Source organism: Daktulosphaira vitifoliae, unplaced genomic scaffold, assembly GCF_025091365.1.
Source record: "Daktulosphaira vitifoliae isolate Bord-2020 unplaced genomic scaffold, ASM2509136v1 Scaffold_3, whole genome shotgun sequence".
Taxonomy (NCBI): Eukaryota; Metazoa; Arthropoda; class Insecta; order Hemiptera; family Phylloxeridae; genus Daktulosphaira; species Daktulosphaira vitifoliae.
Window position 1 is genome coordinate 14,340,627 of NW_026099574.1, and position 20,366 is coordinate 14,360,992.

At 27.3% G+C, this 20,366-nt stretch overlaps 3 protein-coding genes across 3 annotated transcripts in view; 1 reads left to right on the forward strand and 2 right to left on the reverse strand.

The window, feature by feature from the left end:
• Positions 1-243: 243 nt before the first annotated feature.
• Positions 244-16,569, reverse strand: LOC126902474 (rho GTPase-activating protein 12-like). Its single transcript, XM_050679788.1, has 13 exons — positions 16,276-16,569; positions 14,009-15,095; positions 10,780-10,989; positions 10,469-10,702; positions 4,880-5,100; positions 3,295-3,361; positions 3,082-3,225; positions 2,824-3,018; positions 2,644-2,746; positions 2,183-2,323; positions 1,597-1,911; positions 1,036-1,141; positions 244-609 (listed from the first exon to the last, which is right to left on the reverse strand). The coding sequence occupies exons 2-13, from the start codon at positions 15,065-15,067 to the stop codon at positions 438-440; spliced, it is 2,967 nt and encodes a 988-aa protein (XP_050535745.1). The 5' UTR covers positions 15,068-15,095; positions 16,276-16,569; the 3' UTR covers positions 244-437.
• Positions 16,570-16,698: 129 nt separating this feature from the next.
• Positions 16,699-17,766, forward strand: LOC126902479 (dynactin subunit 5). The gene is made up of 4 exons (XM_050679796.1): positions 16,699-16,862; positions 16,942-17,129; positions 17,361-17,472; positions 17,566-17,766. Exons 1-4 carry the CDS (start codon positions 16,815-16,817, stop codon positions 17,764-17,766), a joined length of 549 nt encoding a protein of 182 aa, XP_050535753.1. The 5' UTR covers positions 16,699-16,814.
• Positions 17,767-17,823: 57 nt separating this feature from the next.
• The window catches only part of LOC126902476 (inositol-3-phosphate synthase), a 5,528-nt gene continuing 2,985 nt past the window's right edge, over positions 17,824-20,366 (reverse strand). Inside the window, exons 2-5 of the mRNA XM_050679791.1 lie at positions 19,253-19,597; positions 18,819-19,175; positions 18,153-18,747; positions 17,824-18,068 (exon numbers count right to left, since the gene is read on the reverse strand). Coding sequence (XP_050535748.1) covers positions 17,887-18,068; positions 18,153-18,747; positions 18,819-19,175; positions 19,253-19,597 — 1,479 coding nt within the window. The 3' untranslated portion in view covers positions 17,824-17,886. The remainder of the gene's footprint in view (positions 18,069-18,152; positions 18,748-18,818; positions 19,176-19,252; positions 19,598-20,366) is intronic.

The following is a 20,366-nucleotide window of genomic DNA, read 5'->3' on the forward strand; positions in this document are numbered from 1 at the left end:
AATCTAATTCATGAGTACACACATAAAAAAACAACTAATAGGATAATAATTGTGAAAATGAGAATAAATAATATAATTGTAACAAAGTATACATTAAAAGTCAGACTATATACTAAAATTATGTACTAAAAATTATTAATTAGTTTTATTTGTAATTGGTATGGTAGTAGTTCAAAATATATTCTATACTTTAATAATATTCAAAATAGATGGTAAAATTTACAATTATAAACTGGTTAACACTTTAATAATACATTTTAAAAATATACATTATATGTATATTTTAAATACCCAACAATATACCTGCACTAAATGTTAAAGTTGTGTCAGTCTTAAGTATTGTCTTGTTATTAGTCAAAATGTATAACTTAAAAAAAATTAATAGGAGAATAGATTTTTTGGAATGTATGGTTTAAAAATAAAATTGTTTAATTTTTTCATCTAAAAATATTATCAAAATCAACTAATAAAGCTTCTATAACCATATTTTGTTGCATCAAGTCAATAGCCATATTGGTAGATTCCGTTTCAGGCCACATTAGAGTTGGACCAAAAACAATAGCTAAATTTGGTATTTGCATACGATTAAATTCTTTGTAACTTGTCACCCTAAAATAGATAAATAATATAAATTTTAAAAAAGCACAATATTATTATGATGCCTCAATATCAGTGTAGATTTATACACATTATCATATGTTATACACTAATAACAATATTTCTTATAACAGTACAGTTTCACAAGAATCTAGTTTTTATGTAATAACAACACATTTTTTTATCACAAATAAAAAGGATGAATCTTAGTAACACTTTTAAATAATATTATTGTATTGAACCCTGCTTATAAATAACACATTCATAAATAAAACTAAAAGTTGGTGACATTGTTTTATACCTTTTTACTTGTTCTTAGAATTATTAAACTATTTATTAAAATAACAAACTGTGTCATAGTAAGGAATCGGAATCAGTAATTTTTATAACAATAGTATTGGTATTAAGGCCCATAGATAAAAATGAAAATATAATTACTTAAGTAAGTGTTTTAATAAAAATTTCAATGTATCATAATTTGCTGCAGGCAATGATTTGGTAATATCACGAAAATGTAATAATTTGTCCTTCCGACTATGATTTGCTGAAAAATAATAAACTTTAATTAAATAATAAAGAAAATATACAATCCGATTAAGAGTTATTTAACTGATATTTGAATTTTACATAAAAAAGTTTTTGAATGTTAATTAAAACTTATAACTATAACATTTTAATATGCAAGCAGGCGCTTGCATTTTTTGAAGGAGGAAGCACAGTTTTTAGACCTCAAAATCAACTTTTTTATTTTACAATTCAAAATACTTCTATTTAGTAGGCAATAATAGTATAAAGAAACAGCATGCACCACTTGCATCAGCCACTGTGAATGCAAGTTTATTTATGAAATTGATTGACTTTTTTAACTTCAATAATTTTAATAAATAGATTTATAGAAAATGAAGAAGTTAAATGTTAAAATAATTTTATAATTATTATATTGTAGAATTTATGTATAAAAGTATATCATATGATACATAATTGAAAAATCATACATACTTCCAGCTGAAATAGCTTTACGAAGAACATGGTAAGGTATCAAAGGTTCTTTAAGTTCCCTAAAGAACAATTTTAAAGCCCCCGTCAATACATGGACATCTTCTTCTTGATCTATTACTGACAAATTATTTTGATCAACTTGTAACCGTATTTTTTGTACTTGCGACAAGTTACCAGAAGCACGATATAATCCGTCAGTTTTAAGGTTTTCTTCACTACTCTCAATTGCATTGATACAACGTTTAACAAAGGCTGGAATACGTGGATGTTCCGTACCCACAACATGTTCAAGAAAACATCCAAAAGCAGGTTCATCTAAAATAATTCATTAACAACAATTAATACAATTAATTACAATAAAGTAAAAAATGTAATACTCATTTTTTTAAATATCTAATATTATTAATTTAAATTAAAGAAAAATTTAATGTATTCTGGAATTCACAGAATAAACATTTCCATGCATTAGGTTCTATAACTTTTTTAAATAATTAAAGATAATTTGAAAAGACTACAAAAATTTTATTTATAATTTTATGATTATTCATTCATCTGTTAAAAAAAACTTATAAGTGTAATAGTATACCTTTCCAAATGCCTTTTTTGACCAATGATTCCATTGTTGGACGCCGATGAAAGAACTTACGTAGCCGAGCTTTTATTTTAGTTTGTCTTTCTGCATTGTTTGAAGTTAAATCTTCCACACTACCTCCATCTTTTAATTTTACTATAGAAAATACATTTTTTAAATTGTCTATAGTAAAAATCAACCAAATTTTAATCATCTTTTTCACAAGATAATAAAATTTAGAATTTATAAGCAAAAAATTCTTTATAATTTTTTTGCCAAAATAAAAATAATTTATTAGTATGAAGTATATATAATACAACCAATGCATACTGGTTCAATATATTATACTTTTATTACATTTAATTGATAACCACTCTCTTTTCCTGTTTTATTATCATATAACCTTCACAGGATATGGTCGTGACATATAATATGCATCCCACACTGATTGGATAATTGAACAGTGGGTAACTTACATTTTAGGGACTTGTTTCTATTAAGTTTAATGCTTTTTTCAGTTTCAGGCGATTCATTTGATCGAGCACTAGGTATTCGTGGACAAGCATCAAAACTACTTGGCTACAAATTTATAATATTATAAGTATAAAATATATAAAAATCAATAAAATGTAAAAAAAATGTTAAAGAGCATTTACAAGATTAGATATAGCAGCTTGTATTGTGCTAACCCATGATTGGGCTTGAGTATTATTTTCATCTTGAAATAAAACTTGAGTTCCTAATACAGTACTTATAACATAAACATTTTTTCGACTTGATACTTTATCAGCAGGATAAACCAAAGCACCATTAAGATCGACAGATAGTTCTGGTCGCCCACTGCCATTTTTCTAAAATAAAAAGAATTAGATTCAATTTTAGATATACATTTATTACAATTTTGAATTCTTTACCATTGCTGAAAATGATTTAGCATCTTTGAAAAACAACATAAACAATTCAGTAAGTATGACATGTGATGTTGTCCAGTGTTTTCTGAGGCGCTTACCATTTTCAGTTATCTTAGTACGACTCAATGGACCTTCTTTTAATATGCACTACATAAAAATTAATAATTTTATAGTTTTTTACCTATTAATATTAAAATATGAAATAAAGAAATTTACCATGTGACCACCCCATAATTGAGGCCAATTTCGTGGCGCAGTACATTGTGGTGTTGACAAGGGGCTTCTAAAAATAAATTACCAAAACGAAAAATGAAAAATTAGAGTTCATCATGTACTAAGACAAATAAAATTGATAAAATCTAATAGAAATAATTTTTTTTAACACTTAAAATATATATAACTTATTATATAAATGATTAGTGACAAAAAATGTGTAATTACGATTTTTCAACTTCAAAAAATAAACAATAAAATTATTGAAATACACTTTGTTATAATTGGAAAAAAATCAAGTTTAAATTTTCTTTCATTTTTAGTTTTTAGATTACAAAATTTCATTTAAAAAAATGTTTGCTAAACATAAGTCTGATAATTTTGAAAAAAAAAAAAAACTAATTAAATTATCTTTTTTGGATGGAAGTTTATGGGAAAAAATTAAAGAACTATTTTAATACAAAATATTCTCAATTCCTAAAAAGAAACCTGACAATCGATTTGCTTTCTTTAGTACCAACACAGCCACCATGATATACTTATACCTCAACACACTGATGAGTTAAGCACTTTTTTAATGAGTCCATCCCTCGAGAGTGCCTCGGAAAAATACTTTATTAGCTGTGTTACTTGCAACAGTTAAAAAAAATATAAATAATAATATTTAAATGGGGGATTTCTCATCAAGTTTTAATTTCATATATTTACCCTTATAAGCTTATTGTATAAATTGTTTATATATATATATATATATATATATATATATATATAAAGATTATACAGGTGATTCTTTTAACGCTAGTCACTCAATTTTACTTATAATAATAAGTTTTTCTGTCATATTTTTGAGGTTTTTGTTAGTTACATATATATAATAATTTGTTAAAAAATATTTTTACCTTATATCTTATAAGGGTGTCGACTTTATTTTTTTAAATGGCATTATACATATTTAACTAGCTTATAAAATAGAAAATTATCTAATTTTAAAAATGACTGTTCAATAATAACTTTTGGTAACACATTGTAAGTTATTAGCATTTTAAAAGATAGATTGGAGATTAAGTGAAGATGACCGTTCTTCTAATTCTGCCAAGGTGCAGAATTGTGAATATCTGCCATAGCAATGATCCAAAAATTATTGTCGAACAGTTATTTTCTTAATTAGATTATTTTCTATTATAAGGTAATTAAATATGTAGGATACCATAAAATAAAAATAAAATTAACACCTCTATAATGAATAAGGGATGAACATAAAAATTATTTTTTAACTGATAAACGGAGATACAAACTAACAAAAACAAAAAAAATAAACTATTATTTTAAGAGAAATCAAGTGACTAGCGTTAAAGCAATCGCATTTTATAATAAAAATTGATCACTTGAGTCTAATATTGTTTAAAATTTTAAACATTAATTTAAAACTAAAAAAATCGTGTATACATATTTCGGAAATAGTGTCACCAGCACTAAACACATACCGAGTGAAATATGTTTTACTTTTAAATTAATATTTTAAATACATAATTTTATTTTAAATAATTGATAAGTTCATTTTTAATATAAAATGTTTAAATTCAATTACATTGAGTCGGCATCTTTTTTATCACGACTACTCTTATTGGATAGTAGAGATGATGATGTGTCTTCCAAATCTAATTTACTAAGAGTAAGTGGACTCTGATCATTTGTGGTGGTCGTATTGTTATTACTGCTCGCACTAGCCTCAGGTAAGTTCCAAGATGACTCATTACTGTTTTCTTCGAAGTAATAAGATCTGCCTTCGAAGTCTTTTGAAGTAAACCACTGAAAATAATCAAAGGAAATAAGTCAAAAAATTTATTTTACTGGTAACTTATAACTCGGTGTTTCTTAAATAAACTCATTATTATTTAATGGCGTGTCATACTAAAATTTAAATAATAAGATCTGATTTAAGAAGATAAGCATTTGAGTTTATGCAATTTGAAAAATCACTTTAAATTTGATTCACTCACAATATGTGAAATTGTAAGATGACATTTTAATATAGATCACTAAAGGTTAAAACTAAAAAATTATAACTATAGCCAAAAGAAAAGCTTCGGATAGCTAAAATTTAACAGAGAGGGAATTGTTCTAGATTCAAAAGAGTTGTTGCTCTACTAAGAAAATAATAACAACTTCCGATATTCGCATTAAAAAAACTCAAAAAAAAAAAAAATATATTTTTCATTCGACACCTTGCATTGATCATGTTGAGGATGTTGATAGTCATCTCCATCCGAGGTAGTTTCGTCGTAAAAAGCGTTTTCCCAGAGCTCCCGTTTCCATGCGTATATGTCGCTCCACCGCCTCCGTCCTCCTATTTGGCATTCAATTTTTAGGTCAGTCGTCTCGGCGGATGACATTTCCATACATGTATCGGCCCTAGGATTTCCTTCGGTAATCTCGCCATACCACCACAACGTATTGCCATCGCAACTCTTCATATCCCAGTATTCGAAGTCTGAGCAAACACTACCAGTAGCCGATTCGAAATCAAACAAGTTGTCAACAACAGTGTCCAGTACCGAATCCTGACATGTGTTGCTTGTTGCATTCCATGGCGGTTCTCGTTCTTCTGAAACAGTGTACCTTAAGCGCTGAAGCCATCTCACCACGTCAGCCTCCATCTTTGCGATATCAGACACAATATTGTTATTTCGCTAATGAAACACAACAGTACATTGGCGTTTTTGTTTTTTAATCTGTAGCCCCGCTGCCGATAAGAAAATACCGTCGTCGCATTCGTGCTCGAGCGTAGACTAATAATAATAATTGATGATATACACGCTAACATCCCAATGCGTTCACACATAGATTCCGGCACTTATTGTCTTTATGACATCATGAGCGTCGACAACGGCGATGATGATGATGATTATTATTATTAATACTATTGCTTTTAGAGTACTGGCGGGGACAGTGCGAGTGAGAGAGAGGAAAGTGCACTTTGCACGATACTAGTTGATAGCGCAAAATGGGAAACGATAAAGACGCGGCACTCTTCATTTGGCCGATACAACACAGTTGACATTTTTAAATGTCACGACCCAGGCTATTTTTTTGTACAATGAAGCAGTAACCTTTTGCAAAAATAAAAACAAAAATATGTTCATCGTTAAGTTCGTTAATTGTAATTAAAGGGCAGAGAAAACGAACGTTTAAAAATAACACATCATAAAGGCAGTTGCAAATGTTAAACGAAATCTAAATACGAGTGTTGGTGGACATAAAGTATCAATACTAATGAAACCTAACAAAACGAAAACTAGGAAGTGCAAGGTAAATTATTCATAAATAATATATTAAAAATAAAAACTATCGAAATGTAAAGACTTTTATGTAAGAGGGAAGAACATTTTGAATGATTTTTAGACTTGACCAATTTTTTGTAGATTGTATACTTTTTATGTTTAGAACACGGTAGGTCGTTAACAGGAGTAAATTAAGGGCAGCGCCACGTTCAGGATAGGTCAAATTTGTCTCTAGGTCTGTTTTTAATTGAACACCACATTGTTATTTGCTTCTTCGTTTTTTTTTTTTATTTAGAACTATTTACAAAAGTAAAAGTATATTTCTGTTTTGAAAAGAGTATGGCAAAAATAGGGCTAGCTTTTTTGATAAACTTTACTAAAATCAATATCAACTGAACACATTCAAAATTTCTATTTGTATTTAAGATTAATGAAATTAATATAGTGTGAGAAATTAGTGTATAAGCAAATGTTTTTATTTTAGTATTTAAAAATTATTTAATTGCCATAACATATATAGGGTGTTCAGTAAATAAGGAACAGGTAAATTGTTACAAACAATGAGAACAATAGAAACCAGTTTCCTGACTTACTGAACACCCTGTATATATAAGCCGTCACACATTTAAATATTATCATGAGAATTTAGCAAAAAATATAAATAAATAAACAATGCAAACATAAACCTCCATGAATTCTTCCAATCCTAGGAAATGTATAAATGACAAATCGTAATAGAATACATAATTGAGATGATCACAATGAACGCGTTCCAACAAATAAAATACACTGCAATAAAATTATGTAAATAAAAAGTAGGTGCGTACTATTTGACGATAAAAAATCTACAACTTGCACGTTAAATAACACATTTGATTAAAATAAAAATTATAATGAATAAGCCGAAGAAAAAATTTAGTGGATTATAATAGTGTATTGCGTCAAAAATATTTCTAAAACACTATTGAATAATTAGTTAATGTGATAAAAATAATTAAAGAAGTATTTTAATCATCATATTGTGTTGAAAAAGATTACTTTACGTTCACTTCAAATACATATATAAAAATTACAATAAAAACAATATATCTACGCTAAAGTATATACAGTACAGCTTGCCATTCCCCCCTGTAAAAAAAACCTTTTTAAATCATTTCAAAATTACCTTAAATCAGTTAGCTAAATAAACAAATGTTTAATTATATCTAATTATTAATGAGTCTTTTCTGACAATCATACATTAACTTAATTTGATAGAATTTAATCATAGTCGAATCCTTGCACACTAGCCCCTTAGTACAGATTCGGAAGTGAGTATTTTACAATATATGTCATACAATCTTTAAAATTTAAGTCAGCTTAATAAGTTTGAATGTACCCTATCTAAAAAATTACCATTTTTCTTAATTATAGAAAAATTATGCATTTCTAGAATACATAAACTATTTTTTTTTTTAATAAGATTAGCTAACGTTTGCAAATTACAGCCAAAGTGTAATAATTGTATTTTGAAGTGGATAATTAGTAACTTGTTTAGATAACAATTCTAAAAATCGTTTACTTCTACAAAAAAACTTTGTTTGTATTATTTTATACTTAATCTTAACCAATACACAAAATAATCATTAAAAATATATGCATTATAACTGAGGAGGTTATGCACCAAGTTAAACTTTTTAATCAACACCACTGATCTCAGCAATAATAAATACGTATATTCTCATATTTGAAAAGGTCAATTATTTTTAAATAACTTCGTACACAGCAACTTACAAAAAATGTTACTTAAATAATAGTTGATTGTTATAAATTGAACAGAATTTTTTTATATTGTCGATAGGTACAAAGAAACCAAATGAATTGAAGATAATTAAACAAAGAAGAATTCACATTGAACCTATTATTGAACCATTTTTTATCATAATATAAATTAATAATTATAATTTTTAGTTATCACTATCCCTTTAGTATATATTGAAACTTATAAATATTATATTGAAGGCAACAACCAACTATAAAATTATTTAAAATAGATATGCATTTTTAAATACCGTCAAATAGACCGACTTTGGGCAGATAAATATCTTTTATAATTTCAGACTTAACAATCTACAACATTAGTAAAATGATTAAATATATTGTTAAGAAACAAAATATTTGTGAACAAAAATTAAGTGATGAATTCTGTAAAATATTTAACTGTCCCAAGTTTGATCACCCCCCGTTAAATGGATGGGTCATTTGACGGTAGTCATAAACATAAAAATTTAAATGTTTTAACATTTAAACAAGACTTATAATGTAACCAGTTCTAACGATGTTTTGTTCGTTTATTTTATTTAGTGCACATCGTAGGATAGCATAATGAGCAAAGTGACGTTAAAGATCACGTGTTATTATAAAACGAGTTAATTATATGAAACAACTAATATTTGATGAATGGCTTATTAATTATGATTTATAAGAATAATATTTAAATATATTCAAACCAACTGTTAATTATAGCATAATAATTATTAAACATAATAAAATACTATACAGGGTGTTCAGTAAGTTAGGAAACAGTTAAATTGTTACAAACAATGAGTACAATAGAAATTCGTTTCCTTATTTACTGAACACTCTGTATAACTGAACTGTTAAGATTAAATAGGTCTGAATCGCTAAATACTAAAATTAATCTATCAGGCTAAAATTTAATTTTGAGACAGTGTAAATGAAGCGTCAGTGAGACTCCATTTGACAATACAGTATAAATATTCATAATGAAGTTTTGCGAGTGAACTAATAAATTGATCAACGCTTGTCAATTCTCGGCAAAATAAAAATCGTCCTATTATTAAAAAACAAATGGCCGTCACTACCCAGGCGCTTTGAATAGATTCAATCCATGTGACGTGTCCGCGTTGAGCGCACTTTAATAAACGGGTCTTTGTGTACGGTCAGTACGTCACGCCACACCTCCAGTCGAATAATTATTTCGATATAAAGTTTATAATACAAAATACATTGACATAAAAAGTAATCTATTTTTTACAGGCAAATAATAATTTACGGCGGAAATACTAAGCTATCAGTCTTGCAACTGTCAAAACCGATATTGCAAAAAGTTTACTCTAAATACACAAGGACATACACGTTGTTATAGCATCGACTGTGTAAAATTCAAATACAAAAAATAATTTATAAAAAAATATTACAAAGTCAAATTAACATTTATGGAGTATATAAATGATAGATATTGATTTTACTTTTAATTAAGATAAACTTTCGATACTTATAAATGTGAAACAAATTCAACAATGATATCTCAGCTGCGTCGTTAAATTAAATTATAACGAATAGAGAACACACATGAAGGAGAAAGTTAGGGGTTGGGTTAATTTCAAAGTGACGCCTCGACATTCATAAAGCACAGATTCAATGGATGATCTATTGATTTCTAAATGTGACCTTATAATTATTTCTATAAATATTTATAAGGTGATCATGGATTTATTTTTTTAACATTAAGCAATCTTAGGTACGTTTGTGCAATTAATTGGATTTAAAACAAAAACTGATATCATGTAAATATCATAGTACCTCTTGCAATTTTTAAATCGAAACTGTTATCAAAAGTTACCGCTAAAAATCGTGGCTCATACAGTAAATCACTTTTGAGAAGCATTTGTTAATATGTTCCATTTTTTAATAAATATTAGCTTTTTTTTAACGATTTCTTCAAGACTCTTTGAAGCACTGGGTTTGACGTTTATATTAAATAGAATCAGTAGTGTGTAAAAATGATACATAGTTATTATATATTTATAATAATAATAATTTTCCGTAGCAATAGCATTAATTTATTGTCTTTAAACGTATACCACCTAGTGAATAAATTCGAACATGCCTACCTTGGCACCCGTCGATTGATTGACGAAACACGGCAATCCGGTGGAAGGATCTGCTTGCATTATCCATCCCACTGGTGCGTCATTGATAGACTTCTTGGCGTTTGTTTTGGGAGCCGGTGTGCAATTATCATTTGGCTCATACTCTACGTCCAATTCGGCTAAGGGCGAAGAACTTTGGCTGCCAGAATTCAAAGCATTTGCACTGCTATGGCGACTTGTATTTCCTTTGTCATCCTATAAAAAAACAATTAATGATTAAGGTCGAGTTCGAGAGTACATCTAGACCCAACAGTATCAACAAAGGTACTCACGTCAACGACACAACGGCGTTTCGGCGAAGACCAAGTGCGTTCGTACGTCTTGGTGTTGTAGTAAAACGGTCGGCTACCGCCAGAGCCGTCATCGGTGGAATATTTGTACCAAGAGCCATACACGTGTTCGCCTTGGTCGTGTGAAGCACTCGAGTCGGGTACCGGCGGAGACGAATTTCTCAGAGGATAACGTTTGGTATACGACTCGACCTACAATAAAAAAACAAAATGTCATACTGACAAAAAAAAAAGACTATGCCTAAATGTGAGTCGTAGCGAGACATGTTCAAGCGTTAAACGAAATCAGATATTATTTTGTAATTGACTCAAGTGAATAGAGCAAATTTTCAAGGTTAATTAAATACGGGCGAACATTATTCTCAGTTTGTATGATTTTATACTTTTCCATTTTCTCGTAAGATGCGCTAAAAAAATTACACGTGAAAGTGACACGGACGACGGAATTGATTATAAATAAGTGAAAACTCATTGTGCGAAAACCATGATCACCATCATCCTAATTTTTAAAACCTTTCGAAGTGAATTATGAAGTAAAATTTAGCGGTTATAGTAGGCAGATAACTAAATTAGTCAACAAACATCATATATATTTATATTGTTTTGTTACTAATAAATTAAAGAGGTAATTCAAACACAATGAAATGAATTAATAAAATTTGTATTATGACATTATGAAATAAAACTAAGACGATATTTTGTAAAATAATAAAAGTTATACAATTTCAAACTGTAGGTCGAAAAAGGAATATATTTTATATATTCAAATATTTTTACTACAAGGAAAATATATACAACCAAAAAACGAGAATTCTCAATTTATATGTTTTGATGGTGCGATATGTTATCCATAACCCAATTCCTTTTTAGACAAATGGCTTTAAAATCGTACAATTCATTGACAAGAGGCACAACCAAGCACCTGCCTTATAGAGATGTAGTCTTTTAAAATATAGGCAAAATCGATCTTGAAAAATGTATAGAAAACACCTGTCCTTGGAATCTTCAAGATTTTTAGAAAGTATATTTTTATTTTCCATTTGCTCTGTTTAAATACAAATTGAAATTTATGAACGTACAGTTACAGGACTTTTAAAACTGCGAAACAGACATCCATCTGTTAACATAATTATTTTCATTAAAAGTACACAAAAGACTAATAATATTAATTAAAATTATTTCATAAAGAAACAACATGGAAGTCAATGATGAAAGATAATACTATCGGCACTGGAATATGCATCAAAAAATTATAATTATTATAATAAACTATTTCTCTTGGCTTTCTGTTATGATCGTATGATAAGGTTGCTTAAATCTCTTGTAATAGAATACTTTTTTTGCGACATCATTGTTTTCAGATCGTAATTGCAACATAACTTGGACTTATCAGTAGAATGTAAAATTATAAATAGTAAAGAAAATGTTTTTTTTTTTAATAGATCATACAATCAAAAATCTTTTCTTACACACTAAATTTTTTTTTTCAGATTTCTCATTGTTGACTTACGAGCGACATTAAATAGGTACATGACATCACACGGATTTTATTTCCGCGGCGGCGGCCATACATTATTTTTTGGACGCGATCATTAACTTGTTATAATTCTTAAAAAACTAAATATATATTACTTTACCTACGAAGTTTTTTTAAAGTAAAAGATATTATATATTTTTATTAGATTTTACACCTGCATCCGCATGGTGGTCAATGGAAGGGATAGGCCCCCCTTGCTTTTGCTTGGTTAAATTTTATAATCGTTGTGTATTATACATTTTTTTTAATCAAAAGACGAAAAAAAATTGTTATTTTTGTTAAATTATATTATGAATGCTTATATTAAAAGTATTCTTTTTATAGATTAATAACATAAAAGTTTTATTTTTATTAATTAAATTCATAGATACTTAATTTTATAAATAATACATAAAACTACCAAACAACTTTTTTTCTGTTGGGCCCATAGGTGCCTATTAGAATAACATTTTTTCCTATCCCAAATAACAATATACATGTATATGAAAACATACATATTTTTTTTATTTTATGGAGAGCTAATTCATTAACTAAAAGGGCTAAAACTTCTGGTTCCATCTATGGAGGAAAAGCGTGATTGCCTGGCCAACGATTTCAGTCACCTCTTCAAATCTGGGGCTGTCGAGCAAAAAATAAAACCAAATATTTAAGAAAATATTTTGCCTCCCCTATAAAATAAATTTATACAATAAAAAAAGTCATACACTACAACAATAAACACATGAATTAATTATTTACACAACTTAAAACGATCGCAGATCTTTGAAAATTAAAAAAAATAGATATTTTTTTCTTTAAAAAATTTGTATGTTACGTAAAATACATTAAGCTTTTTAAGAGTGATGACAAGTTAAAGATTCGTGACATAAAGTACGCAAGTGCTTGTATAAAAAATTGTACAACGAAATTATGTGATTACGAATTTTTTTTATAAATAATATTGCAAAACTTATATATACTGTTTATATGAATAATATATTTAGAAAAGAATAGTAAATATACTCGATACTATTTTAAGATATACCTATACTTTGACGCACTTGATTTTTTTAATAAAAAATATAAACACATATAATTCTTAATGTTGACCATAGACCTAAAAGAAATTTATAATAATAGGGAATACATAATAAGGAAACACCATAATGCTTTAATTAAAAGTTTTTAGTGTTGTATACAGTTATAAAAAAAAATATTTATGTATCTTTATAAGATTATTTTTTAAATTGTGATTTATTAACAGTGCCCCTGAGATTGTGTACTTAGGGTGTACAATACAGATGGGTCCCATTTTTGCAACTTTATTGCAACACTGTTTATAAGTGAATTTTTTAAAAAGATATTGTTTTAAGTAAACTTAGTATTTTAAATTCATTTAAACAGTTGATAGAAAAAAGGTACTTTTGATTAAAATTAATTCTATTTAGCAAGCAAAATAGTTAACAACTAAAATGAAATTATGATTTATCATTATTATAAGAAATAATGTTTGTTTTATGTATGTTAATGAAAATAAGACTATTGATAACGAATAGTCTTGCTTTATGTCGCTGATTATTTAAAAATAAATATATATTAAAATTAAATAAAAAAAATAAAATACATTTTTCTAACTCTATGTATATTATAAAATATATCTATGTTACATAACATACATTAAAGAAATTAACTTACTCTACGATTTCGGGCTAAAGATGTACGTTTTTTAGATCCATGTAATCTTAATGAGTCTTGGTCACTATCTGTAATACCTATTGAGTCACCATCTAATAGGCTATCAGTTGATCCACCTGTAAGGTCTGCGCTAGTACTGTGAGCATCAGGGGTTGATGTTGATTTTGACATAATTGAATCACTCATCATAGTCATTGATTCTTCATCATCTGGTTTATGCTCTTCAATAATATTACTATTAGTCATAATATTTTTTGCCCATTTATCACGCTCATGTTTGGTTTTAAAACTACCAGTATAACAAAGTTTATTTTTATGTAATGAATTTTGAATTTCTAAGCTGGGTTTTTCAATTTCAGTCAAATTTTTAGAAGATACAGTGGACGGCTTACGGATATTTCCCAGTAAATTTTGTACTTTTGAATAACTTTCAGCATTTAATGAATTTTTACCTAAGGAATTTTTGTTCAAAGGCATTGATTTTAGTTCAATTTCTTGAGCGAGTTCTTCTAAAGAACTTGATAACTGTAAAGATAATTGCTGTTTAGAATCACATTTTTTAACATTAACTTGACAATAACCAGAATTTTCTTGATTTAATGTGACAATTGTTTTATTTTTTCTATTTCGTATTGGCGATAAGATATTATTTTCATTTTGGATGTCTACTCGTTTAATGTTACTAATGACATCATCAACAAGATTTTCGTATTCAACAGATTCATCATGTGAATTTGTATTTTCAATTGGAATGTTTTCGTAAGAAGGAGTTGAAGGTTTTTCAAAAATTGTTCTTTTTAAAACTTGAGGTTTTTCAAACTTGATTTTCTCTTCGTTCTTGGATAAACTTGGTCTACTAGGTGCACGTGGTATTTCTTTAACAAATGTAGCTGGTACATAAAATGGACGTCCCGAGCTACGTATGACTTGCCACCAATCATTATTAGTTTTTTTTAATAAAAGTAATTTTTCACCTTCTTTAATGGAAATGCATTTATTTTCACGGGTTTTGTACTCAAAGTCATAAAGAACCCTAACTTTGATGTCGGCAATATCCATTTTGCCATAGTCATTGTAACATTAGTAGCTGAAAAATAAAGATGAGACTATTTTAAATTATTTTAAGATAATCAAAAAATATGATTAATTTATATTTAAAACTGAAACACTTAGAGTTACTTGTTCATATGATACTTGTATATTTTCACAATAATTTTCATATTAAAATTAATACTAGATACTGATTACATCATAACTGAAAATTTTTATACTTATTACTAAGTTATATTAAATATAAGTTACATTTTTGTAATTCAGCTAACTTCAAAATAAAATTTAAAAAAAACTTATCTCAACAAGTAATGCACTGTTTACATTTTCTTTCTAAAACTGTATTGGTATTGGCATATTTAGAGGGGAGAAAGAAGTATGCGCGCACCCATTGACCATGTTATCTTTACAAAAATGTTTGTCAACATTTATATTTTGCTTATAACATTCAAAATGAGTAAAAAAATTTACATGGTAACTTGCCAATTGAAAATTTTTATTTGTGTCTTGTATTAAGATTCATAATATATCCCAGACAGTTAATATTGTATACTCCAAATGCTTGATACTAGCTTAAAACTAATATTTAAGAAACAAATGAATGAAATTAGAGTGGATTTATTCCTAATTTGATAAAATAATATATATATATATATATGTATATATTACTAATTAATCAATTAGTAACATTAGATAAATGTTTATTCATATTTAATTTTGAAAACAGAATAATACTATTCTCTTTATATTTAAAAAATAATAAGTTTTCATTATGATGCTAAGACAATAAAAAAAAATATTCATATTTATGTTATCATTGAGCAAATAAGTTAGATACTATAAAATAATAATTAATGACTACCATATTTTGGAGGAAATAGTACATTAAACAAGTAAAAATAAAAAATAAAATATTTTAATTATATCAACTTAATATTTTTAAAACATATCACTCATTAAGAAAATTTATTAAAAAGAATAGATTAAAATTTACTTGCTGATATTTATTTATTCAAAATGAGCATGCAAAAACTATATTTGAATTTTAATAAAATGAGATAAAATTGTCAAAAAGGTAAATCTTAATTATACGCTTATCAGCATGTTGTGTAAGAGACACTTAGAATTGCATAACAATTAACAAGTAATTTATTATTACAGTAGTAAAAGAACCACACCTTCTAGGGTTAAATAAATAAATATAAACGAAATTTTACCATTTACAGTATTTTGTAAAAATATCCAATTAAAGACGACCTTGATCGTCTTCAAAAATTCTTGATGAATATTAGAATTCCATTGAGTGTTACTATCTAATTCTTCAAATGATGGTTGGTAATTTCGACATAAACACACACGCACTCAAATACTGGTGAATCAACGTGACTCACTGGCGCTCACAATTTTTTTTTTTTTGCGATTTGTAATTGTACAATTCCTGTTGTTATTGCGATAATAAATTAACGACCGGACCACCATCCACCGATCACACACGATTGCAATGTTTTGATATTGTGCTATTGCGTGCGATTTTGGGCAATCGTGACGAGCGTTCGCGTCGGAATGCCGTTAGAGTGCGTTCCTCAAGTAGTTAGCAACTTGTTTTACACATTATGATTTAACTCTGATAACAAGTTTATAATGATAACAATAGTTAGGTAATCCATGCTAATTGAATGAATTTAAGTGAATAATAATGGATAAATATCTTTAAAAATTGAAAGATACTCACTTGATTTTATTCCTTGACTCCAATATGGAACTTCAAGATACATATTATAACAAAGCTGAATATGTAGAAACGGTACAGTAAAAATATCTTTTATTCATTCTTTTTAATTATAACTAGTAATAATTTTATAAAATTTTAAATATTTTTTTAGACGACTGGTAATAAAGTGAGCCGTCAAGCCCAAATCTATGGTTCTCAAAATATAATACTTAATGGTAAAGTAATTCTTCAGTCAGGTGTTATGTTACGTGGAGATCTTGCTAGTGTCAAAATGGGTCGATATTGTTTTGTTGGTAAAGGTTCAGTAATCCGACCTCCATGCAAAAAATTTAGCGGAGGGTAATAATATTTATGTTATTTCAATAAAAACCTAACGCTTAAGTTAATATTTATAACTATATTTTTACAACTTTTTACATATTTTTATAAATTTAGTTATTACAATTGGTTATAAATAATGGTATCATTATTATTTAGTTATAAAAATATTAACATTAATTAAATAATAAATATATAATCTAATCCATCTCATGTTATTTGAATCTTAAAAAAGTAATAATATTTATTTAGATTTACTTATTTTGCCCTACAAATTGGTGATCATGTTCATATTGGTGAACAGAGTGTGATTCAAGCAGCAGTTATTGGTTCCTATGTACATATTGGTAAAAATGTTGTTATTGTAAGTATTAATTATAAATTCATCATAATGTAATACTATATTAATATATATGTAATAATATTTATTAATCTGTATAAGTAATTTAATTTTTAGGGTAAGAGATGCATTTTAAAAGATTGCTGTATGATAGCTGATAATACTGTCCTTGCTCCTGATACTGTAGTTCCATCATTTGCTCATTATTCTGGTTCACCTGGGTTACAAATAGCACAACTACCAGTTTGTACTCAAGATTTATCAATTGATTTTACAAAATCATTTTATGATCATTTTGTTCCATCTATTGATAACTGAATAATTTAATTTAATTTTCTAAAACTGTATTTTGTAATTATATTCAATAATTGTACATAAAGCAATATAAATATATATTTAATTAAATAAATAAATATATATAATTCTATGTTGTTAATATTATGATTGACATTTTGGACATGTGTAAACAATTTGATTTTGATCATCTGAGTCTACAAAAATCTTAGCAGGTAACATGTACTCCAACAGCATATTACTTTCAGCTGGCAAACCTAAGCATGCTCTAAGTATGTTTTCTATGCATGTTTTTTGACGGAAAAGGGAATTTACAACAGGTGCTCCTAAAAAAAATAATATATTTATTATTTTTGGACACAAACTATTTTTATTTTATTTCTTTAAAACTGATTTTTAATTCATCTTACCTTTTGGTACAATAGGAGCTTTCAACATGTATGATAATACAGATAAAATAGGATGCAAAGGTGTATAATCGGATTTATCCGATCCAATTTCAATTCTATTAAAAACATCAGCTAATATTACTAAATCTAATATTATTGGGGAGGCCAATAATGAATCTTCACATGTATTATGAATAATCATTGTATTTTTTCCATTCATAAATATTTCTGATGAGTATTCATCCATAGCTCTTTTAGAATCACCAACAAATGGGACATACTTGATGACAACACAGTGGTCTGGCTTTTCATTTGGTTTGTATAATATGTTATTAGATTGTACAATATCATCTACAACATTACTTTTAGAAATTTCTTTAGACCGAAATTGTTGAGGTGCTGATAAATTGTAACCATCATTATTTCCTAAATGATTGTAACTAACAATTGAAACTGGTTTGATACCAGCACTAACAAGAAAATCCACAAGCACAGACTTTAGTTTTGTTTGACCTGATTTGAAATCATCTCCTGCAATATGAACACCCCACTTTTCAGCTAGTTCAACAACACCCTTTACAAATGTATTTGATGGAGAACCATTTATATAAGTGCACTAAAAATTATACAGTAATATGATTGATTATTATTTTACTGCTTCTAATAAACAATTTCACAGTCACTTACACCTTCAAGTATTGATGCAACAGCAAACAGAGTTGAAGGAGAAATTTCAGAAGCATTTTTACAAATTGATCGCAATAAATTATCTGACGTGTCATTGAGTCCTTCCATTTCTTCACAAAATCTTTCTGTGTTAGCTGTCCACAAAACAATTACTTGGTCTAAACATTTAGATTTTTTAAAATCTCTAATGTCAGCTCGAATTTGATCGAGAGCTTCAGATTTTTTATCAGTTTTAATTAAATTGTCAGCTCTATTAGACTGATTCGCTGCAATGAAATCAGGTGCATAAATTGATGCCCGTGGTTTAATTTCACACATATGCTTCATAAGTTTTTTTTGTAAATCAATATCTAATACCTACATAAAAAATATTAAGTAAATTATCATTTTGTTGATATAAAATTAAAAAAATTAACAGAAATAAATTGTATTACTTGAGCTCTTTTCATTGATTGACCTAAGTCAAGTGAAGATATATCCCATCCATCAATTTCTATGTCATTTGGATTAATCATGGGAACCAAACTTTTCAATGGTACATAAACATCTTTTCCACTTGGGTCCATTCCTATGCGTATGGTAGATGATTGTGAAATAGATCCAAACCAATTTGGAGTCTTAATTCCACTTGTAGTTTCCCAAGTATAACCATACTTATTAGCTAAAATCCCCGCAGTTATTGTTGTACCATTGTTACCTCCTAAACCCACCATCATGATTCCAGTTTTAGGCACTGTTCTTTTTGTGCGAATCTTTAGTTTCGTAACAGTAGTTTTTACCTTCATAATAACACATTAAATTTTTTATTAAGATTAATTCAATTACTAGAGTATATTGTAAGAATGGAAATTTAATTATCTTATTTACAATCTTATTCATCCATCATATTTTTCTAGATGACAAAACTTTTTATGATAAAATTTTAATCTTCTAATATTATATACAAATTAATATCATGTATATCTATCAAAATAGCTTTTCTATTATATTTTTAAACATAGTATGTACAGTATAATTATGTAAAGTTTAAAATCTACATTAAAAAATCATAACAAAAATAAATATATTTATTTATATTATGATTTTTAAATATTGACTTGTTTATAATTATATTAGTGGTGGTATAGTATTTGAGCATAAGTCATTTGAATTTTCGGAGTCTCTGGGCAACAAGCTCAGAGAGGTCATATTCATAAAGTTTTTTTATTTTTATTGTATATTGCAAAAACACTATCTTATAGAATGTATTCTAATAATTCATTATATCATTATTAAACTAATCCCTATGTGTGCGTGTTCTTCTGTTATCTTTGGAGGATAACCTTATGGTGTTGTCTACATATTTTTAAATACTAAAAAAAATTTTATTTCAAGGAGGGGTTGAAATTGCTAGAGAGAATACCCCTAAAACCAATTGATTTTTGTTTATTATAGGTAATGGTCAAAATACTAGTATTAAATGGTGACATAAGAACTTATGGATTTCATTATTCAAAACATCGTGTTTATCACTTCATAAAATAATAACAAAAAAAAAAAAAAAAAAAA